Genomic DNA, 27554 nt, shown 5'->3' with positions numbered 1-27554 from the left:
GTGTTCCCATCATCTAGTGTACTGCAATACAGCAAAAAAGTACATCAAAAATGGTACTTACAGAGTGCATCAAACATGATTTAGACCTTGTTTATGAAAAACTGTTTATTTCTGTATTTCATGATTGCAACTTGCTGAAATGTCCAGTGTTCCTATCATCTAGTGTACAGCAATACATCAAAAAAGTACAGCAAAAATGGTACTTACAGAGTGCATCAAACATGATTTAGACCTTGTTGATGAAAAACAGTTTCTCTGTATTTCATGATTGCAACTTGCTGAAAAGTGTGAACAGTGTACCTATCATCTAGTTTAAACAGTACCTCAAAAATGGTAGTTACAGAGTGCATCAAAAAATATTTAGAACTTGTTTATGAAAAACTGTTTATTTCTGTATTTCATGATTGCAACTTGCTGAAAAGTGTCCACAGTGGTCCAATCATCTACTTTAAACAGAACAGCAAAAATGGTACTTACAGAGTGCATCAAAAATGATTTAGACCTTGTTTATTAAAAAATGTTTATTTCTGTATTTAATGATTGCAACTTGCTGAAAAGTGTCCACGGTGTTCCTATCATCTAGTGTACAGCAATACAGCAAAAAAGTACAGCAAAAATGGTACTTACAGAGTGCATCAAAAATTATTTAGACCTTGTTTATGAAAACGGTTTATTTCTGTATTTCATGATTGCAACTTGCTGAAAGTGTCCAGTGTTCCTATCATCTAGTGCAAACAGTACAGCAAAAATGGTACTGACAGAGTGCATCAAACATGATTTAGACCTTGTTGATGAAAAACGGTTTCTCTGTATTTCATGATTGCAACTTGCTGAAGTGTCCACAGTGTTTCTATCTACTTTAAACAGAACAGCAAAATTGGTAGTTAGAGTGCATAAAAAATATTTACAACTTGTTTATGAAAAACTGTTTATTTCCGTATTTCATGATTGCAACTTGCTGAAAAGTGGCCACAGTGTTCCTATCATATAGTGTACAGCAATACTGCAAAAAAGGACAGCAAAAATGGTACTTACAGAGTGCATCAAACATGATTTAGTCATTGTTTATTTCTGTATTTCATGATTGCAACTTGCTGAAAAGTGTCGTGTACCTATCATCTACTTTAAACAGAACAGCAAAAATGGTACTTACAGAGTGCATCAAAAATTATTTAGATCTGGTTTATGAAAAAAAATAAAATCTGTATTTCATGATTGCAACTTGCTGAAAAGTGTCCACAGTGTTCCTATCATCTATTGTACAGCAAAACAGCAAAAAAGTACATCAAACATGATTTAGACCTTGTTTATGAAGACGGTTTATTTCTGTATTTCATGATTGCAACATGCTGAAAAGTGTCCACTGTGTACCTATCATCTTGTTTAAACAGAACAGCAAAAATGGTACTTACAGAGTGCATCAAACATGATTTAGACCTTGTTTATGAAAAAATAATGTTTCTGTATTTCATGATTGCAACTTGCTGAAAAGTGTCCACAGTGTTCCTATCATCTAGTGCAAACAGCAAACAGTACAGCAAAAATGATACTGACAGAGTGCATCAAACATGATTTAGACCTTGTTTATGAAAAAATAATGTTTCTGTATTTCATGATTGCAACTTGCTGAAAAGTGTCCACAGTGTTCCTATCATCTAGTGTACAGCAATACAGAAAAAAAGTTCAGCAAAAATGGTACTTACAGAGTGCATCAAACATGATTTAGACCTTGTTTATGAAAAACGGTTTCTCTGTATTTCATGATTGCAACTTGCTGAAAAGTGTCCACAGTGTTCCTATCATATAGTGTACAGCAATACAGCAAAAAAGTACATTAAGAGTCTCAGAATAGAAATGCTGATAGAGGATCAATTTTGCATTTTGAGAACATAGTAAGGAATATATGGATATTGGGACCTGATCCTATATCAGCACTCCTACGGAGATACTTTTTGAATACAGGCCATAATGTGTGAAAGTTTGAGTTAGCCAGCTACATTGGGATCTCATGATGGAAAATGGCCGACTGTGATATTGCAGTCATTTTTATTCTACTAGCCACACCTCTGCTGTATCATATTCATATTGTTACATGCTTGTGAAATTCAAACATGAGTGCAAATCTAGCATTGACATTGCATGACATACACGAAAGTCTCAGTGTGTCTCAAGTTGGTATTCTGCAAATCCTCTCCATCCATATGTACAGCATCCATGTTCTGAGTCTACAACCAAAACTCCAATATCCTCATTCAAGCCTCCAACCAAACCTAAAACTAGGATAAAAAGGCTTGGCCTGAGGCCTACTATATTATTCAGGTCTGATCTCAGCTGTGGGCTAATTTAACATGTTGGCTCTAGACTTCCCTGGAAGGGCTAATCTTCCAAGGTTAGATGGGGAATGCATGAGTACGGCTCTGAGGGATACTATCATGCTGATATAATACGAGGAACACTGAGACGGAATGAGAGATAATACATGGAGAAACATAACTCATAAGAGTTAACTCATGGAATTAACTATTTTCTTGTCGATGACAGGGAAAAGGTTTAAATATATCCATATTACCGACACGGAACTAAACCAATTTGTTGAGATCAACAGTGTGTGCTCTTCCTTTCAGCAAAACATGTTGAGAAAAGATCTAAGCTACCGTGTAATACCAAAATAGATCTATATCTCTGGGTATATTAAATTACAAATAAATCAGACCAAACTAGCCTCAGTCTTCTCTACATTACACAATTCGAGAGCAAAAATAGTACAGTACAAGGAATCATATTGGAGCGTGAAATTTACATCATTCCCATTGTAGACTGAAGGCTATAGAGATGACTCTAGTCTATCCTTTTTGTAATCTATACATTAGTTGTACAGTACAGACCAATTCCAACAGAGATCCTATTAATTGAGTTCCATACCGTATGTAATTCTATGGTGAAAAAAGGGCACAGAAGAGTGTGTTGTATTTGATCTAGTATCACATATTGTTCTAAGGGTTGTACTGGAGAAGTCCAAGTTCTTGAAGTAGGGAGGGGAGTTAGGATGGAGGATTGGGGGGATTTAAAAGAGCCTTTTATTATTTGATCCTCTCCTTCTGCCCTCACACACAAAGTATAGAAACCACACATTGTCTAGAAAGAGAAAAAAAAAGCCTTTTTCCTCTTCCCCTGATTGCTATTGATTTCCTATTATCTGTGGTGACTGAAGTTGAGACAGTGGCTGGAAATTGAACTTTAACAATGTGTTTCATACCAACATAACCTTTTTCTGAAAACTGACTCTAAAAGCTTGTAATAAAGAAGTGGTAATAAGCACCCCATCTCACCAAGCCTTCTTTAAATCACCTTTTCTAACCATGAACATTTGTCATTTGATTATCCTAATGGAAGAAAAGGGAGACTCCATTTTCTAAGATTAAATGCATTTTTTATTGGATTTTATGGGCGATAGTTTCCTTTCTCAAGATTACATTATTAGCAACGTTCCAGTTACTGTAACCAACTCACGATAAAAGGCTAAATCAAATCATCAACCTCATTTGACGAGCAAAAATAAATGAACAGGTGAGCTGATTTGATCAGTTTGAATGGGGTGATTGTCATAACTTTTTCATTCCTTTTTCAGGCCAGGTGACTTAGCCGTTGTGGCATTCAGAAAAATACCAGCTCTCACAATCAATCAGACTCAGTTCTTGCACATCTTTTGGTATAATACAAGACTATAAAGGGGACTTCTCCATTCAGTCTGTGAACAGAAAGACTTTGTGGATACACTGAATGGTTGACAGTGCCATAAGGTATGTTTAATGTCATTGTGGTCTTTAAAGGCCAAACAGATGAAATCCTTCTGCATGGGAGTTGAATTGACAAGGTCTCTACACTACCGAGAGTTGTAGTACAGTAAGAGTATGTGGTACTGCTGACCTGAAACACTAAAAACATTGTATTGTATATACTTGTCCCCCCCAACCCACCACAAACACACACACACACACTTTCTCACATGCACAAACACAGTCCCACCCCTCACCTTCTCAACATCCCCCATCTACACCTCCATTCCTCCATGCACTTCTCCATTTTTCTGCTCTAATTAAATACATGTAGGGTGAAAGCATTTTACTTTGAAAAGGAAGGAAATAAGAAGGGCAGGGGGCAGGAAGAAGAGGGGGAGTGGGCTTCATAGACAGACACACCTTTTCTCTCTGCTCGGCATACCTGACAGCTCAATCATGATTTATTTTACTTCAGCACCCCATGCCTAACTGGGAGAAACACTGACTGTGAAAACACACATGAAAGAAAAAATGAAAGATCTCCACTCCCATCTGCATCGGAGGGCAAACTGGGTGTTTCTGAGGGTGAGGAGTGCAAGTGTAATTACAAAAGAAGCAGGTCCACAGAAGCATGTCTTTTCAATTAATTTGCAGAGGTTTCTATCTGTGATTTTGTCGACAGGAGAGGATAATTGACACATTAAAGTGGAGAGTAAATAATGACTGGGATACCTGAGATGTGCTGGGGAGGCTGTTGTGACGTTCGTGAATCTTGAGCGCACTCCTGTGGTTGATTTTGGTTTCACGTCTTTGAAAAAAAATGTGTTTACTGTGGTGTATTACCTTGTTCAGTGACACAATCTTATGGTATGATATAGGAATGGTAGAATGACAAACAGCACTTTCATGCACAGTGCGTTAACTCTGTTTATTAGGTATTAGTCATATCTTGATTGAGACCTATGCACATAATCACAATACATTTTTTTTCTATAGTTTTTTAACCAGGGGCCATCAAGGGAGACACTAAAAGAGTGTGAAGCAAAAACATGTTTGCTGAGTAAACTGGCACAAATCATATTGTTGTTGATGCGTAATGCTGTCAGCTATTTATTTTAGAAACGCACCTTCCCCATAAGTTGTTTTGATTGCGCTTTTATGGAGGTAGCACTTTCATTGATGCTGGTATGATTGCTACTTTGACAAATTGCTCCTCTACTCTCCTGAGTGTAAGCAAATAGGCCTTGTTTCATCAACGGTCGTTTCTCTGAAAATCCCCCTTCTCTCTGTACACATACAGTAACATCACACCACACAGTCCCACACGACACAAAAAGACATTGAGACTTACTCCCTTTGTAACCTCATTTTCTTTGTGCCTCCACCCGAGACAAAATCCATCATTTCTATTTGATGGTGCAGTCAGCCGGGTTTCTGGAGGACGCTGGGCTGACATTGATGCGTCTCATTTCGGCTCTGCTGAGGACGCCAATTACCCTTTGGAGAGTCTCTAGGGTAGGACTATTGTTGTCACTGTACCTGTGTGTGTGTGTGTGTGTGTGTGTGTGTGTGTGTGTGTGTGTGTGTGTGTGTGTGTGTGTCAGGGCAACAACAGGGGACGGTGCTTATTTAAACATATGGGGCCGCCATAACCAGACTAGCCTCTCATCCTTTACATAGCTCTAGGGTCGTTCCACCTCAACAAACAAAAGAAAGGATTTTTACACCCACCATCTCACATTGTTCTGAAATCGTTTCTGCAGGAACAGCACCATCTAGGTGGTCAGAACACAGTAATATCAGGATGTCAGACGGAACATAAACCTAACTTCAATTACAAATTTCTCTGAACAGGGGAAAAAAACATCACTATATTCACTGAAAATACAGTACTTAACATACGATCAAGAAACAATACTCCGAGCCGCAGCTCCATACTACTTGTCAGAAATACTGTATACTGATACTGTATACTCGCTGGGTTGGGATTGGCGTGTGGTCCGTGGGTGGCTTTTGACTATTTCTTTGGATTCCACATCTTACTCATTGTTCGAAAAAACTGATGTTAGGTACTATATATACTATGTATATTGAATATTATATGAATCCTATAAAGTAAAATGGCCAATTTGTGTGCAATCAACTAGTTTGATTTCTCAAAGATCAAATGATATAAACAAAATAATGTTGCAGGAATGCTAATCCTATCTGTTTCCTACTACAGAAACAACTTCAGAACAGTCTGAGATGGTGGCTGTCATGGCTTGCTGAAATGACATGGAACAACCCATCTAGTTCTTCAGACAGCCAAGTCCAAAACAGGTAAACACGCGCACACACACAAAGACGCACGCATGCTTGAGCACACACAGATCAGGATACCAAATGCCCTGAATTCCTACGTTGGTAGTCAGAAGTGAGTTACCCCCATACATTATGAAGTGCCACCTGGAGAAACACTGAATATAATTTATTTAAAAATAGAGTCCTTAGTTGCTACATCCATTTTTGGATTTATAAATTAATGGTACCCATTGATTCTTGAAGGATATCACTTTTAAATGCCTCATGAGCCTAGTTCAACTTTCATACCCCATCAGAACCCAAAAAGCTTGTTTTACTCCAATGTATCTAAACGATTTACTAAATAAACTAAAGTTAAAAAGGTAACACGATAAAATAACCAGGCTATATACAGGTGGTACCGGTACCATGTCAATGTGCGGGGGTACAGGTTAGTTGAGGTAATATGTACATGTAGGTAGAGTTAAAGTGACTATGCATAGATAAAACAGAGAGTAGCAGCAGTGTAAAAAAAAAAGGGAGAGAGACTTGCTTCATGGTGTGCTTCCAGGTCTTGTCGACTGCAGTGAAGCGTCGTCCTTCCTCTGGCATTTGGGCCATGATGGCTGGGAAGCTGAAAATGTGCTCCAGGTAGAGCAAGGTGGACTGCACATTCAGCCAATCGTCCAGGATCTTCTGCAACAGCAGAAGCTTGCCTTCCCAGTCCCTGGGGAGGGACAGATGAACACATCAGGATCATATCAATTAGCACACACCGTATCAAAACATTAACAAACAAGTTTTTTGAACAGAAAACTAAAACAAGCAGTTCATATTGGAGGTAGTCCCTCCCCATTTCAATCAATTTTCTTCCATTGGGTGCCTAATGAATGACCCAGGGTTCAAAATGACAATACATAAAGTACTGTCTAAGCCTGTGTACAATTCAATTGGAAAATATTGTACAAAATGCCCAGTACTTTTTAACTGTAATTGGGCACAATAAGATACTGTACAGAGTGTAAACCATTTTTTTGTAGTTGTATGTATAGAGTTAGTCACCTGTACTCCTATGGATTCCAAACCAACACACAGATGCGACAACATGCGTACACACACAGCAATATAACCACGTGTGTGCAATTTAGGTTTAATATCAGGCTGCTGTTGTGTCATATCCTGTATCCTCATTATAGTACTGGGAAATGTATTATGTTATTGTTAAAAACTGTTGAGCACTAGCTGTAAAGGATTAGTGTTGGGTGATCGGCAACTCCAAAATACGCTAAAAGTGATTTGAGACCTAATGGAAAGTGCTACATGAATAGAATCCATAATACAATCCATTGTCAGTAATTGACAAAATAATAAATAATTGCATAAATCATGAGGGTCTGTGCTGTTAAAGGGACTGGTCATTAGCTAGCAACATAGCTACAAGATAGCAACAAGACCCCACTAGAAACAAGCAAAACAAAAATACTGTGAAAAAAATACTAATATCCTTTACAGACCGACTTCACTCTACAGTTCATTCGGAAAGTATTCAGACCCCTTCACACTTACCCCACCAGACATGCCACCAGAGGTCTTTTCACCGTCCCCAAATCCAGAACAAATTCAAGAAAAGTATTATATAGAGACATTATTGTATGGAGCTCCCTTCCATATCATATTGTTCAAATAAACAGCAAACCTGGTTTCAAGAAACAGATAAAGCAACTCTTCATGGCACAACGCCTCTCCCCTATTTGGCCTAGATATTTTGTGTGTGTATTGAAATGTAGGTGATGTGTTCTGTTTTTTTATTGATGTAGTTCTGTCCTTGAGCTGTTCTTTTCTATAAATGTTCTATATTATGTCATGCTTGCAACAGCTAATTGGGATACTAATAAAATACCAAAACATGGAGGAAGGAGGACGTTCACCCCGGGAGGGAGGACCTTTTTGATGAGCTACTGTACTTGCAACCCGAGTGGATGCATTAGCTTCACTCAGGTCACACAGGGAGAAAGAAGGTACGTGCTCAGGGAGGAAGGAGCAGCATCTTGGATCCTTCCTTGCCTGTGTTGATGTGTGGTGAGCTGCTTGCCCCCTTAGCGGCTGCACTGGGTTCACTCAGGTCGCATACGAAGGAAGGAGGACAAACGTGCCGGGAGGAAGGAGCAGTATCTTGGAGACTTCCTTACCTGTGTTGATGCGTGGTGAGCTACTTGCACCCTTAGCGGCTGCATTGGCATCACTCAGGTCACAGGGAGGAAGGAGAACATGCACCGAGGGAGGAAAAAGGATGTCAGCGCACTGAGGAAGTAGCAGGATCTTGGAGCCTTTCTTGCCTGTGTTGATGTGTGGGAAGCTTCCCTGGTGCTATTTTTCCCCAGTTCTACCCACTTCTGGTCCAGTCCCCAAGATAGAAATGGCATTTAACTTATTTAAACGTTAAAACAGTGTTACTTCTACATTCTAATTATTTAATTAAAGTGAAAAAAATTATGAGTTACACATTTCAAGTTAATTCCATGTCTTATCTTATCAGGATCCATTGAAAGTGCCGCTGTACTGAACTATGGACCATGAATCTTTCAAAAGGGAATTTTTCAATCTGAAAAAAAAAACCGTGGGGGACGAAACAGCTCCTCCTGAGATTCAGGGGGAGACAGTTTGTGTGAGTGCACCAACGGACGAAGAAGAACAAGGATCAGCCTTGTTAGAGAACATTCAGTAATATGGAAATCCAGTTCTTGGAAATGCTGGCCTTGTGGAGATAATTGTAAAGACTCTCCTACCTGGTTAGAAAGTGGTTCGCCCTATGTCCCCCCCTGGATGTAGAGCATGGTGGGGGATTAAGGGCCATGCTTAAAGGGAAATTTCACAATTTCATTATATCCAGCACCTCCACAACATCAACATACAGTATGTGAAAATGGCGTGTTTCTACGTTTGTATAAAAAAAAAAGTGTTTACATTGACATCGGTGTACATCATGTGATTTTAACCAATTATGTTTTAATAAAAATAAAACAATACTACACAATACAGAGTGAAACCCTGTATTTTAAAGTACTGTGGTAACAGCATCATGTTATGGGCATGCTTGTCACAGGCAGGGACTGGGGAGTTTGTCAGTTGTCGAATGCCAACCTCAGATTATTACCATAATCATCTTAATATCAAATTAGTGTGCATGTTAACATACTCACTGTTATTGCACACAGATGGGCTCCATTCAATGGAAATGTTTGCACCTGAACTAATGTAAGTCTGGCACACTTCGTTGCTTTTATGTATTTTGTTTTGTTGCTTTTTGTGCTATTGCTCTGTCTGTGTGCTACATGTTGCTTGTCATATGTTGCTCTGCATGTGCTCACTGCTCATTATTTGTCTTTATTGTTATTGTAATTATTTTTAATAACCTGCCCAGGAACTGCGGTTGAAAATTAGCCGGCTGGCTAAAACTGGCACATTTACTGAAACGTTGATTAATGTGCACCGTCCCTGTAAAAATAAACTCAAAACCAATGCAATCAAGACATCTTTGTTTTTTTATTTGGAAATTATTTAAATTTAAAGCAAACGTGAAACTGGGCAAAGGTAGTGAATAGTTTCATAAGGCACTAGAAAAGTTTTTTTAAGTTAACAAACAAGATTAAAACCCCAAGCCTGTCTTAAAAAAAAAAAAATGACATCTACATTTATATAAAGAGCACACGTATCGTATTTAAATTCAAACATAGTATGTGCAAGTTGGGCATTTCGACTTCCAATAAGTAAAAGTAACTATTTTAATAGCAAATGAATTGTGCCTTTGACCTTTGGTGTGAATCACAGCACAATTCAGACCCTGAGAGGAATGAGCATAGAAGTTGATACTGTAGAGACACTGGTTTTGTTTCCTTACAGTATTATGTATGTATGTATGTATGTATCTATGTATGTATATATATATATATATATATATATGAGGTTGGGAGGATTCAAAGTGGCTATATCCACTGCAGTTATCTTTTTATTGAGAACTACACACACGCTGCACCCATTGATGTGGCTGAGGAGTAATGGTCTTCCCTCTAGACGGTTTTCTTCAGTCTGGGTAGAGTGAGTTCATACCTGTTGGAGAATGTAATGTGGAAATTTCAGGTCACGAAGATTTAGTGTGATTGACATACACTGAGTATATAAAACATTAAGAATGCCTGCTCTTCCCATGAATAAGACTGACCAGGTGAATTCAGGTGAAAGCTATGATCCTTTACTGATGTCACTTGTTAAATCCACTTCAATCAGAGTAGATGAAGGGTAGGAGACAGTTTAAAGAATGATTTTTAAGCCTTGAGACATGGATTGTGTATGTGTGCCATTCAGAGGGTGAACGGGCAAGACAAAAGATTTAAGTGCCTATGAATGGGGTATCTTAGTAGTTGCTAGGCGCACCGGTTTGTGGCAAGAACTGCAACGCTGCTGAGTTTTTCCCCACGCGTAACAGTTTCCTGTGTGTATCAAGAATGGCACACCACTTAAAGGACATCACGCTAACTGTGGGAAGCATTGAAGTCAACATGGGCCAGCATCCCTGTGGAACTCTTTCAACACATTGTAGAGTCCATGCCCCAACGAATTGGCAAACGGGGCGGGGTGCAACTCAATATTAGGAAGGTGTTCCAAATGTTTGGTATACTCAGTGTATATCTAGCATCTTTTTTTATACATTTATTGAATGCACTAACTCCCCTCAATGTACTCTAGGACCAAGAACATTTATTGAAAATATCTTCTGAAGTTTCATAATTGTATGTTCGAAATGGGGGAAAAATTATAATAATTCCTGGAAAGTTTCTGTTTTGGCAATGAGGTTTTCATCAGACAGCGACGACATTTAGAGTTCCTGTAAATGATTAACATTTGTTTTTAGATCTGTTGATAGTGATTGACACCAGAACTAGTTACTGAAGGTTCAATTGCAGGGACCGAGGACACACTAATGATAAAGAGAGAGAGATCCCAGAGAGTATGAGGCAGGTAGCTTAGTAGTGGTAGCTGCTTAGTAGTAGTGGTAGCTGCTTAGTAGTAGTGGTAGCTGCTTAGTAGTAGTGGTAGCTGCTTAGTAGTAGTGGTAGCTGCTTAGTAGTGGTGGTAGCTGCTTAGTAGTAGTGGTAGCTGCTTAGTAGTAGTGGTAGCTGCTTAGTAGTAGTGGTAGCTGCTTAGTAGTAGTGGTAGCTGCTTAGTAGTAGTAGTAATACAGTCGTGGCCAAAAGTTATGAGAATGACACAAATATTAATTTTCACAAAGTCTGCTGCCACAGTTTGTATGGTGGCAATTTGCATATACTCCAGATTATTATGAAGAGTGATCAGATGAATTGCAATTAATTGCAAAGTCCCTCTTTGCCATGCAAATGAACTGAATCCCCAAAAAACATTTCCACTGCATTTCAGCCCTGCCACAAAAGGACCAGCTGACATCATGTCAGTGATTCTCTCGTTAACACAGGTGTGAGTGTTGACGAGGACAAGGCTGGAGATCACTCTGTCATGCTGATTGAGTTCGAATAACAGACTGGAAGCTTCAAAAGGAGGGTGGTGCATGGAATCATTGTTCTTCCTCTGTCAAACATGGTTACCTGCAAGGAAACATGTGCAGTCATCATTGCTTTGCACAAAAAGGGCTTCACAGGCAAGGATATTGCTGCCAGAAAGATTGCACGTAAATCAACCATTTATCGGATCATCAAGAACTTCAAGGAGAGCAGTTCAATTGTTGTGAAGAAGGCTTCAGGGCGCCCAAGAAAGTCCAGCAAGCGCCAGGACCGTCTCCTAAAGTTGATTCAGCTGTGGGATCGGGGCACCACCAGTACAGCGCTTGCTCAGGAATGGCAGCAGGCAGGTGTGAGTGCATCTGCACGCACATTGAGGCAAAGACTTTGGAGGATGGCCTGGTGTCAAGAAGGGCAGCAAAGAAGCCACTTCTCTCCAGGAAAAACATCAGGGACAGACTGATATTCTGCAAAAGGTACAGGGATTGGACTGCTGAGGACTGGGGTAAAGTCATTTTCTCTGATGAATCCCCTTTCCGCTTGTTTGGGGCATCCGGAAAAAAGCGTGTCCGGAGAAGACAAGGTGAGTGCTACCATTCCAACAGTAAAGCATCCTGAGACCATTCATGTATCTGGTTGCTTCTCAGCCAAGGGAGTGAGCTCACTTACAATTTTGCCTAAGAACACAGCCATGAATAAAGAATGGTACCAACACATCCTCCAATAGAAACTTTTCCCAACCATTCAGGAACAGTTTGGTGACAAACAATGCCTTTTCCAGCATGATGGAGCACCTTGCCATAAGGCAAAAGTGATAACTAAGTTGCTCGGGGAACAAAACATCGATATTTTGGGTCCATGGCCAGGAAACTCCCCAGACCTTAATCCCATTGAGAACTTGTGGTCAATCCTCAAGAGGCGGGTGGACAAACAAAAACCCACAAATTCTGACAAACTCCAAGCATTGATTATGCAAGAATGGGCTGCCATCAGTTAGGATGTGGCCCAGAAGTTAATTGACAGCATGCCAGGGCGGATTGCAGAGGTCTTGAAAAAAGAAGGGTCAACGCTGCAAATATTGACTCTTTGCATCAACTTCATGTAATTGCCAATAAAAGCCTTTGAAATGCTTGTAATTATACTTCAGTATTGCATAGTAAAATCTGACAAAAATATCTAAAGACACTGAAGCAGCAAACTTTGTGGAAATTAATATTTGTGTCATTCTCAAAACTTTTGGCCATGACTAATATCACATCATTGTAAATGACTCCCCCCATACGCACAATTTATCTCTGCACATTGATTGTCAATGTTTCGGTTTGCAACCATCAAGACAGTCAACAGAAATGTTGACAATAAACAAAGAGTGTGTATAGGTCCTGTGGGCATGAGTAATCTTTTATGATGAACTGAAACGGGGCTGTTATTCCCATAACCAAAAGCAAGAGAGACAGGGTTGTATTGTGCATATTTACCTTTACCGACTATGTTCTGGATTCTTTAGCCAGCATATTTTTTTTTTTTTTTTTTTTCTTCTTAACGATACAAAACATACATATACAAACAACAGCATTGCTTGCTGTTTGGGGTTTTAGGCTGGGTTTCTGTACAGCACTTTGTGACATCAGCTGATGTAAGAAGGGCTTTATAAATACATTTGATTGATTGAACAGCATACAGACGCACACACACATCCACAACATCAACCCTGCCCAGACCCACCTACCATCACATGGCCTACAACTGCACAATTTTTTTTCTCTCCGTCGCAGTTGACCTTTCTATTGTTTTAACAATGGAGTATAGGTTGATTTACAGTTAAGTATACATTTTTTCAAGAAGATTGACAAGAAAAGTATTGTCCAACCCATGAGGGTATCTTACTGCACCCTCATATGCCATGTCTTGAAATATGCAGACAGATGGATTAAAAGTACATTTACATTGTAATCCTTCTGACAGCCAACTTTCTAACTCTGCCCATAACTTTTGGACATTATAGCATTCCCAGAAGGCATTATCAACACCCCACACACATTCATTCAATCACAGTTTTAGAAAAAGTATGACATTGTCATGAATGTGGGTCCACCCCTTCCTCTCCAATATTTTTTTTTCCATTTTAAATGCTGACCTATCAGGTTACTGGATATACCTCAAGACTCCAGGTGCTACACTGACTCCTTTAGAAGAGAAGAAGCACTCAATTGCAGAGCTAAGGGATCAGTCCCTTTATAGCACAGAAAATGCTGACCACACCATTAGATGAATAGAGAAGGAGGAAATGGAGACTGCTCCAATTATAGAAAAGAAGAGGATGAAGTTCCTTGCTTACCATTCTGTGAAGCCTTTTACCAGGTCCATCTGAGAAAGATCTAGTTGTACCTGTGGACAAAATGAACAGCAGATCTGTTAATACACTCAACAAGATTTGCCTAGATTTATAAAACACAAGATATCGCAATTTTAAAACACACTATATGCATAGAGGCCTTTCCTTGAAGGCACTTTAACTGGGAAACCGAATATTATCATTGTACTCAAATTACATACATGAGCAGACTTCTTGACATTCAGTAAAGCGCGTAATCCCACTTTTCTCGTACATGTTTATAAAATGGAAAAACATTCCTGAGGAACGTAATGATGGTGTTGGCTACCATCTCCACTTTTGCAAGGCAGGACAAACATATTTTCACAATTTCACTTATACGTCATCAAAACCAATACATTATAGCACACTTTTGGACTTATTCAGTAGTTTTTACCTGATTAAGAAGAATCCTGTCGGAAAATGTTACCAGTACAATTTATATTCCTAAAACAATTGAATATGATACAATTGTGTCACGGGCGTCGAAAGGATTAGACCAAGGCGCAGCGTGTTGAGTGCTCATCTTTAAATCTTTAATGAGTAACACTTACAAAATAACAAAACACGACCAACAGTTCCGTCAGGTACAATAACTAAACGGAAAACAACCACCCACAAAACCCAAAGGAAAACAGGCTGCCTAAGTATGGCTTCCAATCAGAGACAACGAAAGACACCTGCCTCTGATTGGAAACCATACTCGGCCACACATGGAAAAAGAAACATAGAAACCGAAAACTAGAACAAATTCCCCTAGTAACAAACCAACCCCAAAACACACAAAACAATCCCCCTGCCACTCCCTGACCATACTACTATGGCAAAATGACCCTTTTCACTGGTCAGGACGTGACAGGTTGCCGCTTCCTGTTATAATTTTTTAAATTTATAGCCAAGTGGCAAACACTGGTTCAGCATAATCAATATGCTGAAGGCCAAGACATACAAATTGCACCCCCCCCCACACCCCCACAACACTTGTGTTCAGATGTACTAGTTTAGTAAAATACAGCAAATACTAGTTTAGTAAAATACAGTATTGAGTAAAATTCTTATAAAACTTCTCGCATACCAATATTTACCAAGCAGTCACTCTAGACTGGAATTGATTAGCTTGTTCTACTGTAAACGATAGCGCACGCAAAGTAATCAATATTTGTGTTGATTTCAATGGAACCAGGTGTCAAAAAATAAAGTTTTCTATTTCGTATTTTTGGTGAATCATATTCTCACATGGATTACTAAATAGAGTGGTGAGGAGGAGGAGCTCTGTGGACCCTTTGTGTCCAGAACTAATTTAGCCATTCGTGCTCTGTAGAGTTGGTATTTTCTTGAGTTCTCTCATGTCAATTAACTTGTGACATTGCTGGATTACTCATTATACTAATGAAGTCAAATTTAAATCAACAAATATAATAGTCAGTTTAAAAAGGTTAACCTCTACGGGCCACGGGGGCAGTATTGAGAATTTTGAAAAAAATATGTGCCCATTTTTAACTGCCTCCTACACCAACTCAGAAGCTAGGATATGCATATTATTAACACATTCGGATAGAAAACACTCTGAATTTTCTAAAACAGTTTGAATGGTGTCTGTAAGTATAACAAAACTCATATTGCAGGCAGAAACCTGAGAAAAATAGATAAAAAAAAATGAGAATTTTGTGGCTGTACTATTTAGTGTCATTGTTTTAAAGATACCACAGTGAGAAAGGATTCAGTTCGCAACTCCTACTGCTTCCACTAGATGTCAACGATCTTTAGAAAGTTGTTTGAAGCATCTGTGATGAATACACACCGAATTAGAAAGCTTACAAGTTGACACGTCATCACTTCATTTTTTGCGCCTGCGCATGAATCTGAGAAGAGTGCCTTTGTCATTATCGTTTATTCTAGACACTTGATAGGTTGTGTGAAAATATTACTGATGTTTACTGATGTTTCACGTTAAAAATGGAACAAAAGATTAGTGCTAAACAACGTTTGACATGTTTAAACAAACGTAAATAGATTATTTACTAGGTTTTCTTTAGTTTTTCGACGTGACTTTACACTGCCCACCTCATTTTGTGGGAGCCTACTGAACGCTAACTATTTGGACATAAATTATGAACTTTGTCAAAAGAAACCACATTTGTTCTGGACCTGGGATCTCTGGCAGCGCCTTCTGATGGAGATAATCAAAGGTAAGGGGATATTTAGAATGTTATTATCGATATTAGATGATGCTAATGCTAACGGTATAGCTTAGCTTAGCTTAGCATATAGCTTATTGTTGTTAGCATAGTACCCAGTTTATACAAAATGTGATTTCCCAGTAAAGTTATTTTGAGATCTGGCCCTTCGGTAGCAATTACGAGATGATAATATATTATTCTTTGAATGACAATATTATAATTTACCAATGTTTTCGAATAGTAATTCCGTGATTTGTAATGCTGGATTCACTGGGTGCATTCGAGCCGAAAAAAATTCTGAATTTCACCGCGACTGTAAATGCTGTTTTTGGATATAAATATGAACTTGATGGAACTAAAAATGCATGTATTGTATAACATAATGTCCTATGAGTGTCATCTGATGCAGATTGTCAAAGGTAAGTGCATAATTCTAGCTAGTTTTCTGTCTGTTGATGCCCTTCTTTGAATTGGCTAAACATTACACGCAGCTATTGTCAATGTACTCTCCTCACATAACCTAACTTTATGCATTCTCCGTAATGCCTCTGAAAATCGGACAGCGTGGTTAGATTTAGGAGATATATCTTTCAAATGGAGGAAAATAGTTGATTATTTGATTTTTTGAAATGATTACTCTTGCAGTTTTGAATTCCCCGCCATGGTCACATGACAATGAATCCCAATACCGGGATAAGATCGGGATAAGATCCTCAACAGGTTAAGGGTACTAGACTGTGTACATATCTGGCTGTGTTGGCAAAATCCCTACATATCCCATTGTGCCAAACGGGGAGAGGCTGACAGTTCGAAGACCATACATTTACATTTTAGTCATTTAGCAGACGTTCTTATCCAGAGCGACTTATAGTAGAGTGCATACATTTTTATATACTGGTCCCCCGTGGGAATCGAACCCACAACCCTGGCGTTGCAGGCGCCATGCTCTACCAACTGAGCTACAGAGTCCCACTCAGTCCCAGTCAGAAACAACCAGCTAACCCTATGCCAATGACGCCAGTAGATGTCAAAGCTGAACTTGGATCCGCGTTAAGTAGCAATAGTAGCCTTCGCCACCTTTGTCTTACAACACCACAGATAGCTCACACCAGTCATGACTATTCAACAAAATAATAAATAATTTTCAAGATTCTTTCTAGCTAATTTCTTTGTTACATGATTTTATAACTAGCAAAGGAGTTGATGTTGAAGGGGCAGTATTTATGAAGTTGGGTGATGATGAAAACTAGAATAGTTCAGCTAGTTCAGCCAGGGAAAACAAGCTCGGGACACGATATTACTGGGCGCACATGCGCACTAGGGTAATTCAGGACACAGATTGTAGTTTGTATGCCCTGATATCAGGAGCTGGCAGCAAAAAGTTTGATTAGACAATTCAGACACTGAAATGAATACATCAGATTACAAATATTTAAGGAGACTGAATCGATATACAATTCCGAAAATCAATAGTAAAACAAAGCATAAAACAATGTTTGAGAACCTGAATCCTGAAAATGTATGGTGAATTCGCTTCTGGACACGGTAGATTCCTCCTCCTCACCACTCTATAGTGACAGGAGTTGGCACAAATATGAGCGATAGTTTGACCCTCAAATCCATGTGTGGTATTGAGGCCAGAGACATTTGTATATTTTCTTGCCACCGTCTTGAAAATGACAGTTCTAAGTTCTGCCACCGACAAGTGCATATGACACTGGGACTAAACCAAAGATGATGATCTGTTTTAACCTCTACAGGATTGGTGGGTCCCCCTCGGGATGGTCGAGCTGACGTAGGTTGTAAGTAACAAGTTAATTTCCCAGGACATAGACATATCTGATATTGGTAGAAAGCTTCAATTCTCATAAATCTAACTGCACTGTCCAATTTACAGTAGCTATTACAGTGAAAGAATACCATGCTATTGTTTTAGGAGAGTGCACAGTTATGAATTAGAAAAGTTATTAATAAACCATTTGGGCAGTCTTGATAGAACATTTTGAACATAAATGCAATGGTTCATTGGATCAGTCTAAAACGTTGCACACACACACACACACACACACACACTGCTGCCATCTAGTGGCAAATATCTAAAATGCACCAGGACTGGAATAATACATTATGGCCTTTCTCTTGCATTTCAAAGATGAAAAAAACTACAAAAACAAACGCATGGTTTTTTTCTTTGTATTATATTTTACCAGATGTAATGTGTTATATTCTCCTACATTCATTTCACGGAATTTTCCTTCCAAATGGTATCAAGAATATACATATCCTTGCTTCAGGTCCTGAACTACAGGCAGTTAGATTTGGATATGTCATTTCAGGCGAAAATTTAAAAAAAGGGTCCGATCCTTAAGCAATCGATTTTGTGTAATCTTGATGACTATAAACTTTTATACTATCATCATCAATCTGAGGTAAAAGGGATGTGTATTTCCTGTAAATAGTGTGTGGTAAAAACGTTAGTCTGTGTAATAAAACATTCTTTCCGGCATAGGGGAATTAGCGTAATGTGAAATAATTCAATGTCAAAATAATTCTATATTTTGATTTAGGATGATAGTGAATGAAGCACACTCACAGATTTTTTACAACAATTACATATATTTATTATTAATTTAATCATGGAAAAAGTTTAAAAATGCTTCTAAACACAGATTAGACTAGAGCTTCCATAGTGACTGTGCAGCAGCCTAAACCTTTGACATCCCTACTATTGCTACCTACCATTCCAATTTCCTTCCTCTCCCGCGTGTGGAACATCCGGTTGTTTTTGACCGCCACATCCAGCTTCCTAGTCCCCGCTTCCTCTAGGGACATGTCAAGCTCAAACCTGAGAGATGTAGAAACAACACGTTTGTCAGAGACTTGCATTCAGAAGGGTGCCCTGAATGCATTTCTTAAATTGACAGAGTTTAGATGGAATTGGCCTTATGGACTAGCCTGGAATCCAAACTCGTATGCGGTTTTACTATGCTCGGAGTATCAGCTTGGATTCCAGGCTACCTATGGACACAAAAACGAATGCCCTCTGGTGGTCAAAGGAGGTAAGGCCCTTACTTCTCATTGAAGACAGGAGTCACTGTCTTCTTCTTCACCTGTGTTCTCATGCGATGCTTCCAGGACTGGTCGGGGAGGAGGTAAAGGCGGACGTAAGCATCTGAGCCGTCCTTGCTGCAGGCGAACAGGTTCCTGTGGAATAAAGAGCAAAGAGGGTAAGGCTTGGGTGAGAAGGACCTAGCGGAGTATGGCTCTATATGAAGGAACCAAGTGAAGAGAAGGACGTAGGGCAGAGAACACGTTCTATTCTGAATGTCTGCTCGTCCTAAGAAGTGCCATTCTAAACAATGTTAAGAGTTATCAATTGTATTACAGAGTAAAGATCATAACACGTTTACACAATGGACTGGGTGCTAACGGTGATTTGGAAATACATGTCCATATGAGTGTACAGCATGTCAGTATGTTTGTATCCATCAAGATATGAGATGAGTGAATAAGTGAACTGTCTGATTGTGTGTGTGTGTGTGTGTGTGTGTGTAGGGCCATGTACAGACCTTTGGAGGGGCAGGTGGTCAAAGTGGAAAAAAAAAAGTTTGTTCTGCTGCTGACATCTGCATTGTAGGTCTACTTAAAAACAGTCTAATTGAATCCTTCCCTGTCCGTGAAAGACGACATAACATTTTTAAAAAGTACCCAGTGTGCCACCACTCATACTAGCGCTAGGCGCCGGTAGCTTCTGCCTGTGCAGCAGCAGGAGGACGACAAGTGCAGTGCGCGGAGCCGGAATCTTTCAAGATACATTTTTTTTTATTAGCTAGTTTGATGGGCAATTAATTACAGAACAGGAGAGAAAAGAGACTAAAAGAAAAATAATGTATTCATTTAAAAAAAATACTACCAATCTGAAAAGGCATTTTCCTCATAGGAGGGCAAAAAGGTCAGATGCTCAGACACCCCTAGAACCTTATCTGTGCTCGTGCCTGTGTGTGTGTGTGTGTAATGTGATAAAGACAGTACACAGATAGAGTGGGGATGTGTGGCATGATAGTAGGTTTCCCAGGCACAGTACCTGCAGGAGTTGACCAGGATGATGAGACGGCTCCTCAGGGTGACATAGCGCACGGTCAGCTGTATCTCCCCAAAGGTCCCCTGGTGGTTCATGATGTAGCTGGAGTCAGTGTTAAAGGGACATTACACATGAAAATCACATTTTGCCAGATGTTTTCAGACCTCAAAAGTAGTCTTATGTCAAGATCCCAGGTCATCTGTTTTGTAGATCCAGCAATATCCCACATTCTACAATGAATGGAAAAGAGAAGCACCATGTAATTTCCAGTGCTCATCTTTTCCATTCATTTGGACTGCTTCTGTACAAAGTTAGGACCCAAGACTCAACAATATGTTTGAGTTAGTCTACACCAGATGAGAAACTGTCCAGAATCAAACAAGCACAGATGAGGTGTGACTCTAAAATGGCAATACTTTATTTTTAGTGTACAAAGTCAGGACTCATCACCTAGCTGGTAAATTTCGTAAGAAATACGAACTCACAGCACTGAATATAAAAACAAACAATATACACAAATAGGACTGCTTGAATCTTGAGCCATTTATTTCAATATTATATGTAACTACCAACCAATGACCCCAACTGTGGTGCATTCATTAGTGCGCACCATAGCAAAGTGTAGAAAAACATTTTGCAACGATAACCAATATTTTTGAATGTTAGTCCTTTTCCGTTTCATCCCATTTGGTTCCGTTTGGTTCCTAAGGAACTGTTGATAGTAAGTTAGTGACTCACTCAGGATAGGGGGCTCCTTCAGTCAGGTCAAAACGGGATGAGGCGATGGAGTTCTCCGACAGGAGGCTTTGGGAGTCGAAGCGCCGAATGTGTGCTGGGGTGGAAGGGACTGTCCTCTGGCCATCGGCGGCCAGGAAAGACCCGTGGCGGTCGCGCACGTAATCTCCAGTTCCATTGGTGGAACTGTCCAGAGCTGCAGCAGTAGGGGTGGCGTAAGAGGAGGGGAGCGGGGAGGGAGAAGGAGTAGGAGATGTGGTGGGTGGGTTTTGTAAGGGCTGGGGCTGAGGTGGAGGTTTGAGAATGACCTGAGGATTGAGAATGACCTGTGGTTCTGGTTTCTCCAGGGTCAGGATCTGTGTTTGAATAGAGGGTAGGGACAATGTCAAGGACACTAAAAGGCAGACACAGTAAAAATATGGCCATTCGCCACTTACAGCTAGATAGTGTACAGCTCGCAATAGCCCTGTCACATTAGCACATCTCTCGTCAACCACTGTTAAAGCTGAAATCCACATAAGGTGAAACAGCACCACTGTTCACCGCAGCACATACATTATTGTTTTTGTTTGTTGAGGAAAAAGAGGATCATCCAGCATCGTAGTAAAAAATAAATAAATGCAGTAAATACTCTGCTTTTCTAGCATGCATGCAATGATGTCCGAGGCAAAAAATAAAAATAAAAAATGTGCTCGTTGTTTGAAGTAACTTCTTTGTTGTAATATCGCAAACGGACGTGGCAGTCAAATCTAGCCCAATCCCTATAATTTGAACCAAAGAAAAAAAGTTAATCTGCAAGAGAAGTGACCTGCATGTCACTGTTCTAGCTCAAAAAAGTCCAAATAATAATTGCAGACCACAATATCCACCTGACACCCAACCCAACTTGACACAAATCAAAGACACTGGTCTGAGAACAGATTTCCATACATCACACCCAACCATTCCATGCGAGACGATAGGGCACCAATCCAGCCTAAGCCTGCAACACGCATCCAGTCTCACCTCACATTTCGCCCCATTTACCCAACCCCTGAAGCCACTGATATGTGAGCAGTTCTCCCTCACCCTGAGAGTGGCCTTCATCTTGATCTGGCTGTTGGCCCCAGAGCGCTCCAGCAGGAAGCGCTGGTCCAAGGTCATATCTGACGTGTTGAGGAGCCGGCTGAGAGGCACATTGAGTGTGCCTAGTAACGTCTTCTTATCGTGCTCTTTGACCTGTATAGAAATATAATTATACTTTTGTCATTGTATTTTTATGGCCATAAGACACAGTGGCACTCTCACACACAGAAACAAAGGATCAAATCCCATTCCATGTACTATTTACATTGTGATACGAGCATATAATTACCTGAGTAGCCTACACGTGTTAGAGTGGTATGGAAAAATATCAAAACATTCAGTATCGATCTCAATATTTGACTCATCCAGAATTATTTTTGTTTTAAAAACAATCCCATCACTGATTACAATGGTAATTGTGTTCTTTATTTCTGTTTCTACAGTGCCTTCAGAAAGTATTCACACCCCTTGACTTTTCCCACATTTTTGGTGTGTTACAGACTGAATTTAAAATTGATTAAATTGAGATGTCATCCCTGGCCTACACACAATACCCCATAATGTCAAATTAATTACAAATAAAAAGCTGAAATGTCTTGACTCAATATGTATTCAACCCCTTTGTTATGGAAAGCCTAAATAAGTTCAGGAGTAAAAATGTCATAACTTCTTATGGCTTGGGGGCAGTATTTCAACATCTGGATGAGAAGCGTGCCCAAAGTAAACTGCCTGTTACTCAGGCCCAGAAGCTAGCATATGCATATAATTGGTAGATTTGGATAGAAAACACTAAAGTTTCCAAAACTGTTAAAATAATGTCTGAGTATAACAGAACTGATATGGCAGGCGAAAACCTGAGGAAAATCCATCCAGGAAGTGGGATTTTTTTGATGTAGGTAGTTTTCAATTGAATGCCTATAGAGTATCTAATGGGTTAGGACCCAGATTGCAGTTCCTATGGCTTCCACTAGATATCAACAGTCTTTTGACATTGTTTCAGGCTTGTTTTCTGAAAAATGAAGAAGAATGAGGCCTTTCTGTCAGTGGACTGTAGAATAATGCAGTGCTGGTTTACGACGTGACCGAGTGCCCGCCCTTCGTTGTTTTTCCTTTCTATTGAATAAGCTATTGTCCGGTTGAAATATTATCAATTATTTAGACAATTGACAACCTGAGGATTAATTATAAACATCGTTTGACATGTTGAGACGAACTTTACCGGTACTATTAGGATGTATTAGTCTGCATGTTTTGACCGCCTTTGAGCCAGTGGATTACTGAACAAAACGCGCCAACAAAACAGAGTTTTTAGGACATAAAGAGGGACTTTATCGAACATTGATTGTGTAGCTGGGACTCTTGTGACTGCAACCATATGAAGATCTTCAAAGGTAAGTGATTAATTTTATCGCCATTTCTGACTTTTGTAATTCCTTTACTTGGTTGTAAAATGTTTGTATGCTTTTGTAAGCGGGGCGCTGTCCTCAGATAATCTCATGGTATGCTTTTGCCGTAAAGCCTTTTTGAAATCTGACAAAGCGGCTGGATTAACAAGAATTGAATCTTTAAGCCGATGTATAACACTTGTATTTTTTATGAATGTTTATTATGACTATTTCTGTATTTTGAATTTGGCGCTCTGCAATTTCACCGGATGTTGTCGAGGCGGGTCGCTAGTGGAACGCCTGCGCCAGAAAGGTTAACAAGTCACGTAATAAGTTGCATGGACTTACTCTGTGTGCAATAATCGTGCTTGAAATGATTTTTGAATGACTACCTCATCTCTGTACCCCACACATATAATTATCTGTAAGGTCCCTCAGTCAAACAGTGAATTTCAAACAGATTCAACCACAAAGACCAGGGATGTTTTCCAATGCCTCGCAAAGAAGGGCACATATTGGTAGATGGGTAAAAAAACAAACAAAAAAACAGACATTGAATATCCCTTTGAGCATGATGAAGTTATTACACTTTGGACAGTGTTTTGGGGGTATAAAGAACTAATGGAATGGAGGTAAGCACAGGCAAAATCCTAGAGAAAAAACCTTGTTCAGTCCGCTTTCCACCAGACACTGGGAGAGGAATTCACCTTGCAGCAGGACAATAACCGAAAACACAAGGCCAAATCTACATTGGAGTTGCTTACCAAGAAGACAGTGAATGTTCCTGAGTGGTCAAGTTACAGTTTTGACTTAAATCTGCTTGAAAATCTACGGCAAGACCTGAAGATGGCTATTTAGCAATGATTAACAAACAATTTGAAAGAGGTTGACACATTTTGAAAACAATAAAATGGGAAAATGGGAATAATCCAGGTGTGCAAAGCTCTTAGACACAACTTATATAACAATGTTAATAAAATGTTACTCAAGTTATTACATTGTTAATCGAGAGGCATAAGTGTCACTTGTAAATAAAATATGAATATTAAGTATCCAAGTAAGGAAATATCCAAACTGCTTTGTTGAAATCGACTACAGCCAAGGTACAGGTGGAAAATAATGTTAATTTGTATTCTGAGTAAACTATCCATTTAAAACTGGTACCTTTGTTTGAAACAAGACAACACTTTATCTGTACGTATGTGTAGTTCAAGGAGTAAATTTCATTGGTTGGTTTGATAAGGTACTAGTTTAACTAATCTTAGTTGAAGGTGGATAATCCAAATGTTTCTGAAAAGTAGTCACTTTGTGCGATCTGTATTCAGATATTTGTAGTCACCTCTAAATGGTAAACTTTTCAAAAAAATATGTTACTATTTACCAAGCATATTTGATACTATAGTTATCCCAGGTCTGCCATCTACAGTAGTAAAACAGAGAAAAGTAGTAAAAACCAAAAAATAGTAGTAGAAAAATAGAGTAGACCTGAAATCATAAAAACAAAAAATGAAATTAAAGACTTCCCCATTATATGACATGATCAGGTCTATGTGTGCACCGACTACTACCAGTGTGAAGGTTTCTTCCTTACTTTATCATGAGGGTTGTATACCTGAATATTTAGTCGCTGGTTTGTTATGCTGTGCACAAAGAAGGTAAAGCACTCCTCCCACACAGGGTCTTTGGATGCAAACACCACCTATAGAAGGGAGAGGGGAATGACAATAAAGAGGGTGCACAATGGAGCCCTTTTCTCAATTGGATTTCCTCGACTCCTCATGTCCTCCTCCCCGTCCTCTCCGTGCCTCTTTTTGAAAACATCAGAGGGAAGCGAGGAAATGTGGAAACAAATGTGCTTGTAATAAATGACTCTCCGTCTCTCCTCTAGTGTGTCATCGGGCAAATTACGTTTACAGGAGTGGAATACCAAAATACACTGAGTGTACAAAACCTGTTCTTTCCGTGACACCGGTTGACACCTGTTATTTCCATGACATAGCCTTCAGCTGGATTCATCTGGTCCGTCTATGATCCCTTATTGATGTCACCTGTTAAATCCACTTTAATAAGTGTAGATGAAGGGGAGGAGACAGGTTAAAGAAGGATTTTTAAGCCTTGAGACATGGATTGTATATGTGTGCCATTCAGAGGGTGAATGGCAAGACAAAATATTTGCCTTTGAACGGGGTATGGTAGTAGGTGCCAGTCATACCGGTTTGAATGTCAAGTACTGCAACGATGTTGGTTTTTCATGCTCAACAGTTTCCTGTGTGTATCAAGAATGTTATAGCACCCAAAAGACATCCAGCCAACTTGATACAACTGAAGCATTGGAGTAAACATGGGCCAGCATCCCAGTGGAACGATTTCAAAACCTGTTCTGAAGGCAAAAAGGAGTGCAACTCAATATTAGGAAGGTGTTCCTAATGTTTTATACACTAAGTGTACATGTGTGAAGTGGTAAAAATAAATGTAACTAGCTGCACTATACATTTTACAGATAAAAGGATAAGTAATGTCTTGCTTTTTTAAGATGTGCAAGGTTTTCTCCTCTGAGAAAACAGCTGTTTCAAAGGGGATGTGGCTGATTTCAAAACTTTTCCGTGGTAGGACACACCTTAACATCCTTTGCCGGAGGAGGCAAACAAGGAGAAGAGGAAACTCCTCTGTTCACCTATTAAAGAATTGAAACTCCTACATATGGTTACCACTTATTGGTTTCCGGGTCACGGAGGAGAGGAGGAGTTGAGGAAAGAACAGATTTTTTACCCAATTGAGAAAAGGTCAAAGAAAACATGTTACAAAATTGCTAAATTCCAGTAAGCTTTAAAAAAAATCCACGTTTTCCCGGAAAACCCAGGTCTGAAGATTCCTGGAATCAGAATAGGAGAAGCAGGAAATTCTGAGTCCTTCAAATCAGGATTTCGGGGATTTTAGGGGCCCTACCTGTAAGATACAAGTAAGTGCCAAAATAAACGAAACACCAACATAAATTGTCTCCTGAGTTGGACCACCATGAGCAATAACTGCTTCAATGCGCCTTGGCATATATTCTACAAGTGTCTGGAACTCTATTGGAGGGATGCAACACCATTCTTCCTCAAGAAATTCCATAATTTTGTTGATGGTGGTGGAAAACGCTGTCTCAGGCACCGCTCCAGAATCTCCCATAAGTGTTCAATTAAGTTGAGATCTGGTGACTGAGACAGGCATGACATATGGTTTACATAATTTTCATGCTCTTCAAACCATTCAGAGACCACTCATGGCATGTGGATTGTCATCCTATGGGGGCATAGGCATGGTAGCCAAGCATTTTTATACATGACCCTAAGCATGATGGGAAGTCAATTGCTTAATTAACTCAGGAACCACACCTGTGTGGAAGCACCTGCTTTCAATATATACTTTTTATCCCTCATTTACTAAAGTATTTCCATTATTTTGGCAGTTACCTGTATATAGAATGGTGGGGGGGGGGGGGGGGAGATACACTATATTTAATTAATAGAAGTCACATCCACCTGGCATGACTATCCCTACAATGCAGCAGCATACAGTATTAACATACCTTGCTTTTCTGATTCTGTTCATCAATGGAGAACTCCACATAAGAGTTTGGATTGTTGTGTCTTCTTGTGAACTATAGATTAAAAGAACATTAACATTGATATAAAAGAGGCTCAGATATGAGTGTGTCAGAGTAAGTAAGTGCGTGCGTGCGTCAGTGTACAGTGAGCTCCAAAAGTATTTATTGGTATGGCTCTGTACTCTAGCACTTTGGAATCGAAATGATACAATGAGGTTAAAGTGCATTTGCTGTAAATTTTGGTTGTGTTTCAGATTATTTTGTGCCCAATAGAATTGAATGGTAAAAAATGATAGTGTCAGTTTAATTGTAAATTATAATATATTTCTAAACCTGTGGAGGACAACTCATAATAATGGCTGGAACAGAGCAAATAGAATGGCATCAAACACATGGGAACCATGTGTTTGACACCATTCCACTGATTCCGCTCCAGCCATTACAACGGGCCTGTCCTCCCCAATTAAGGTGCTACCAGCCTCCTGTGTTCTAAACACTTCTAAATTAATGTGGATGCTACCATGATTACAGATAATCCTGAATGAATCATGA

The 27554-nt window shown here is 39.5% G+C and overlaps 1 protein-coding gene across 2 annotated transcripts in view; it reads right to left on the bottom strand.

Moving 5' to 3' along the window:
* Positions 1-9581: 9581 nt before the first annotated feature.
* esyt3 (extended synaptotagmin-like protein 3) overlaps positions 9582-27554 on the bottom strand; it is a 32443-nt gene continuing 14470 nt past the window's right edge. Inside the window, exons 15-23 of one of the 2 annotated variants that reach the window (XM_029703556.1) lie at positions 26985-27056; positions 25026-25112; positions 22032-22181; positions 20967-21319; positions 20232-20330; positions 19220-19351; positions 18887-18992; positions 13932-13981; positions 9582-10169 (exon numbers count right to left, since the gene is read on the bottom strand). In XM_029703556.1, coding sequence (XP_029559416.1) covers positions 10130-10169; positions 13932-13981; positions 18887-18992; positions 19220-19351; positions 20232-20330; positions 20967-21319; positions 22032-22181; positions 25026-25112; positions 26985-27056 — 1089 coding nt within the window. In that variant the 3' untranslated portion in view covers positions 9582-10129. Of the gene's footprint in view, positions 10170-13931; positions 13982-18886; positions 18993-19219; positions 19352-20231; positions 20331-20966; positions 21320-22031; positions 22182-25025; positions 25113-26984; positions 27057-27554 lie in introns of those variants that run through there. The other variant, XR_003868198.1, reaches the window with a different exon arrangement.

The sequence above is a fragment of the Salmo trutta genome, chromosome 20, assembly GCF_901001165.1.
Source record: "Salmo trutta chromosome 20, fSalTru1.1, whole genome shotgun sequence".
Taxonomy (NCBI): Eukaryota; Metazoa; Chordata; class Actinopteri; order Salmoniformes; family Salmonidae; genus Salmo; species Salmo trutta.
Note: the sequence above shows the minus strand (reverse complement) of the source record. Positions and strands in the feature narration are given on the sequence as shown.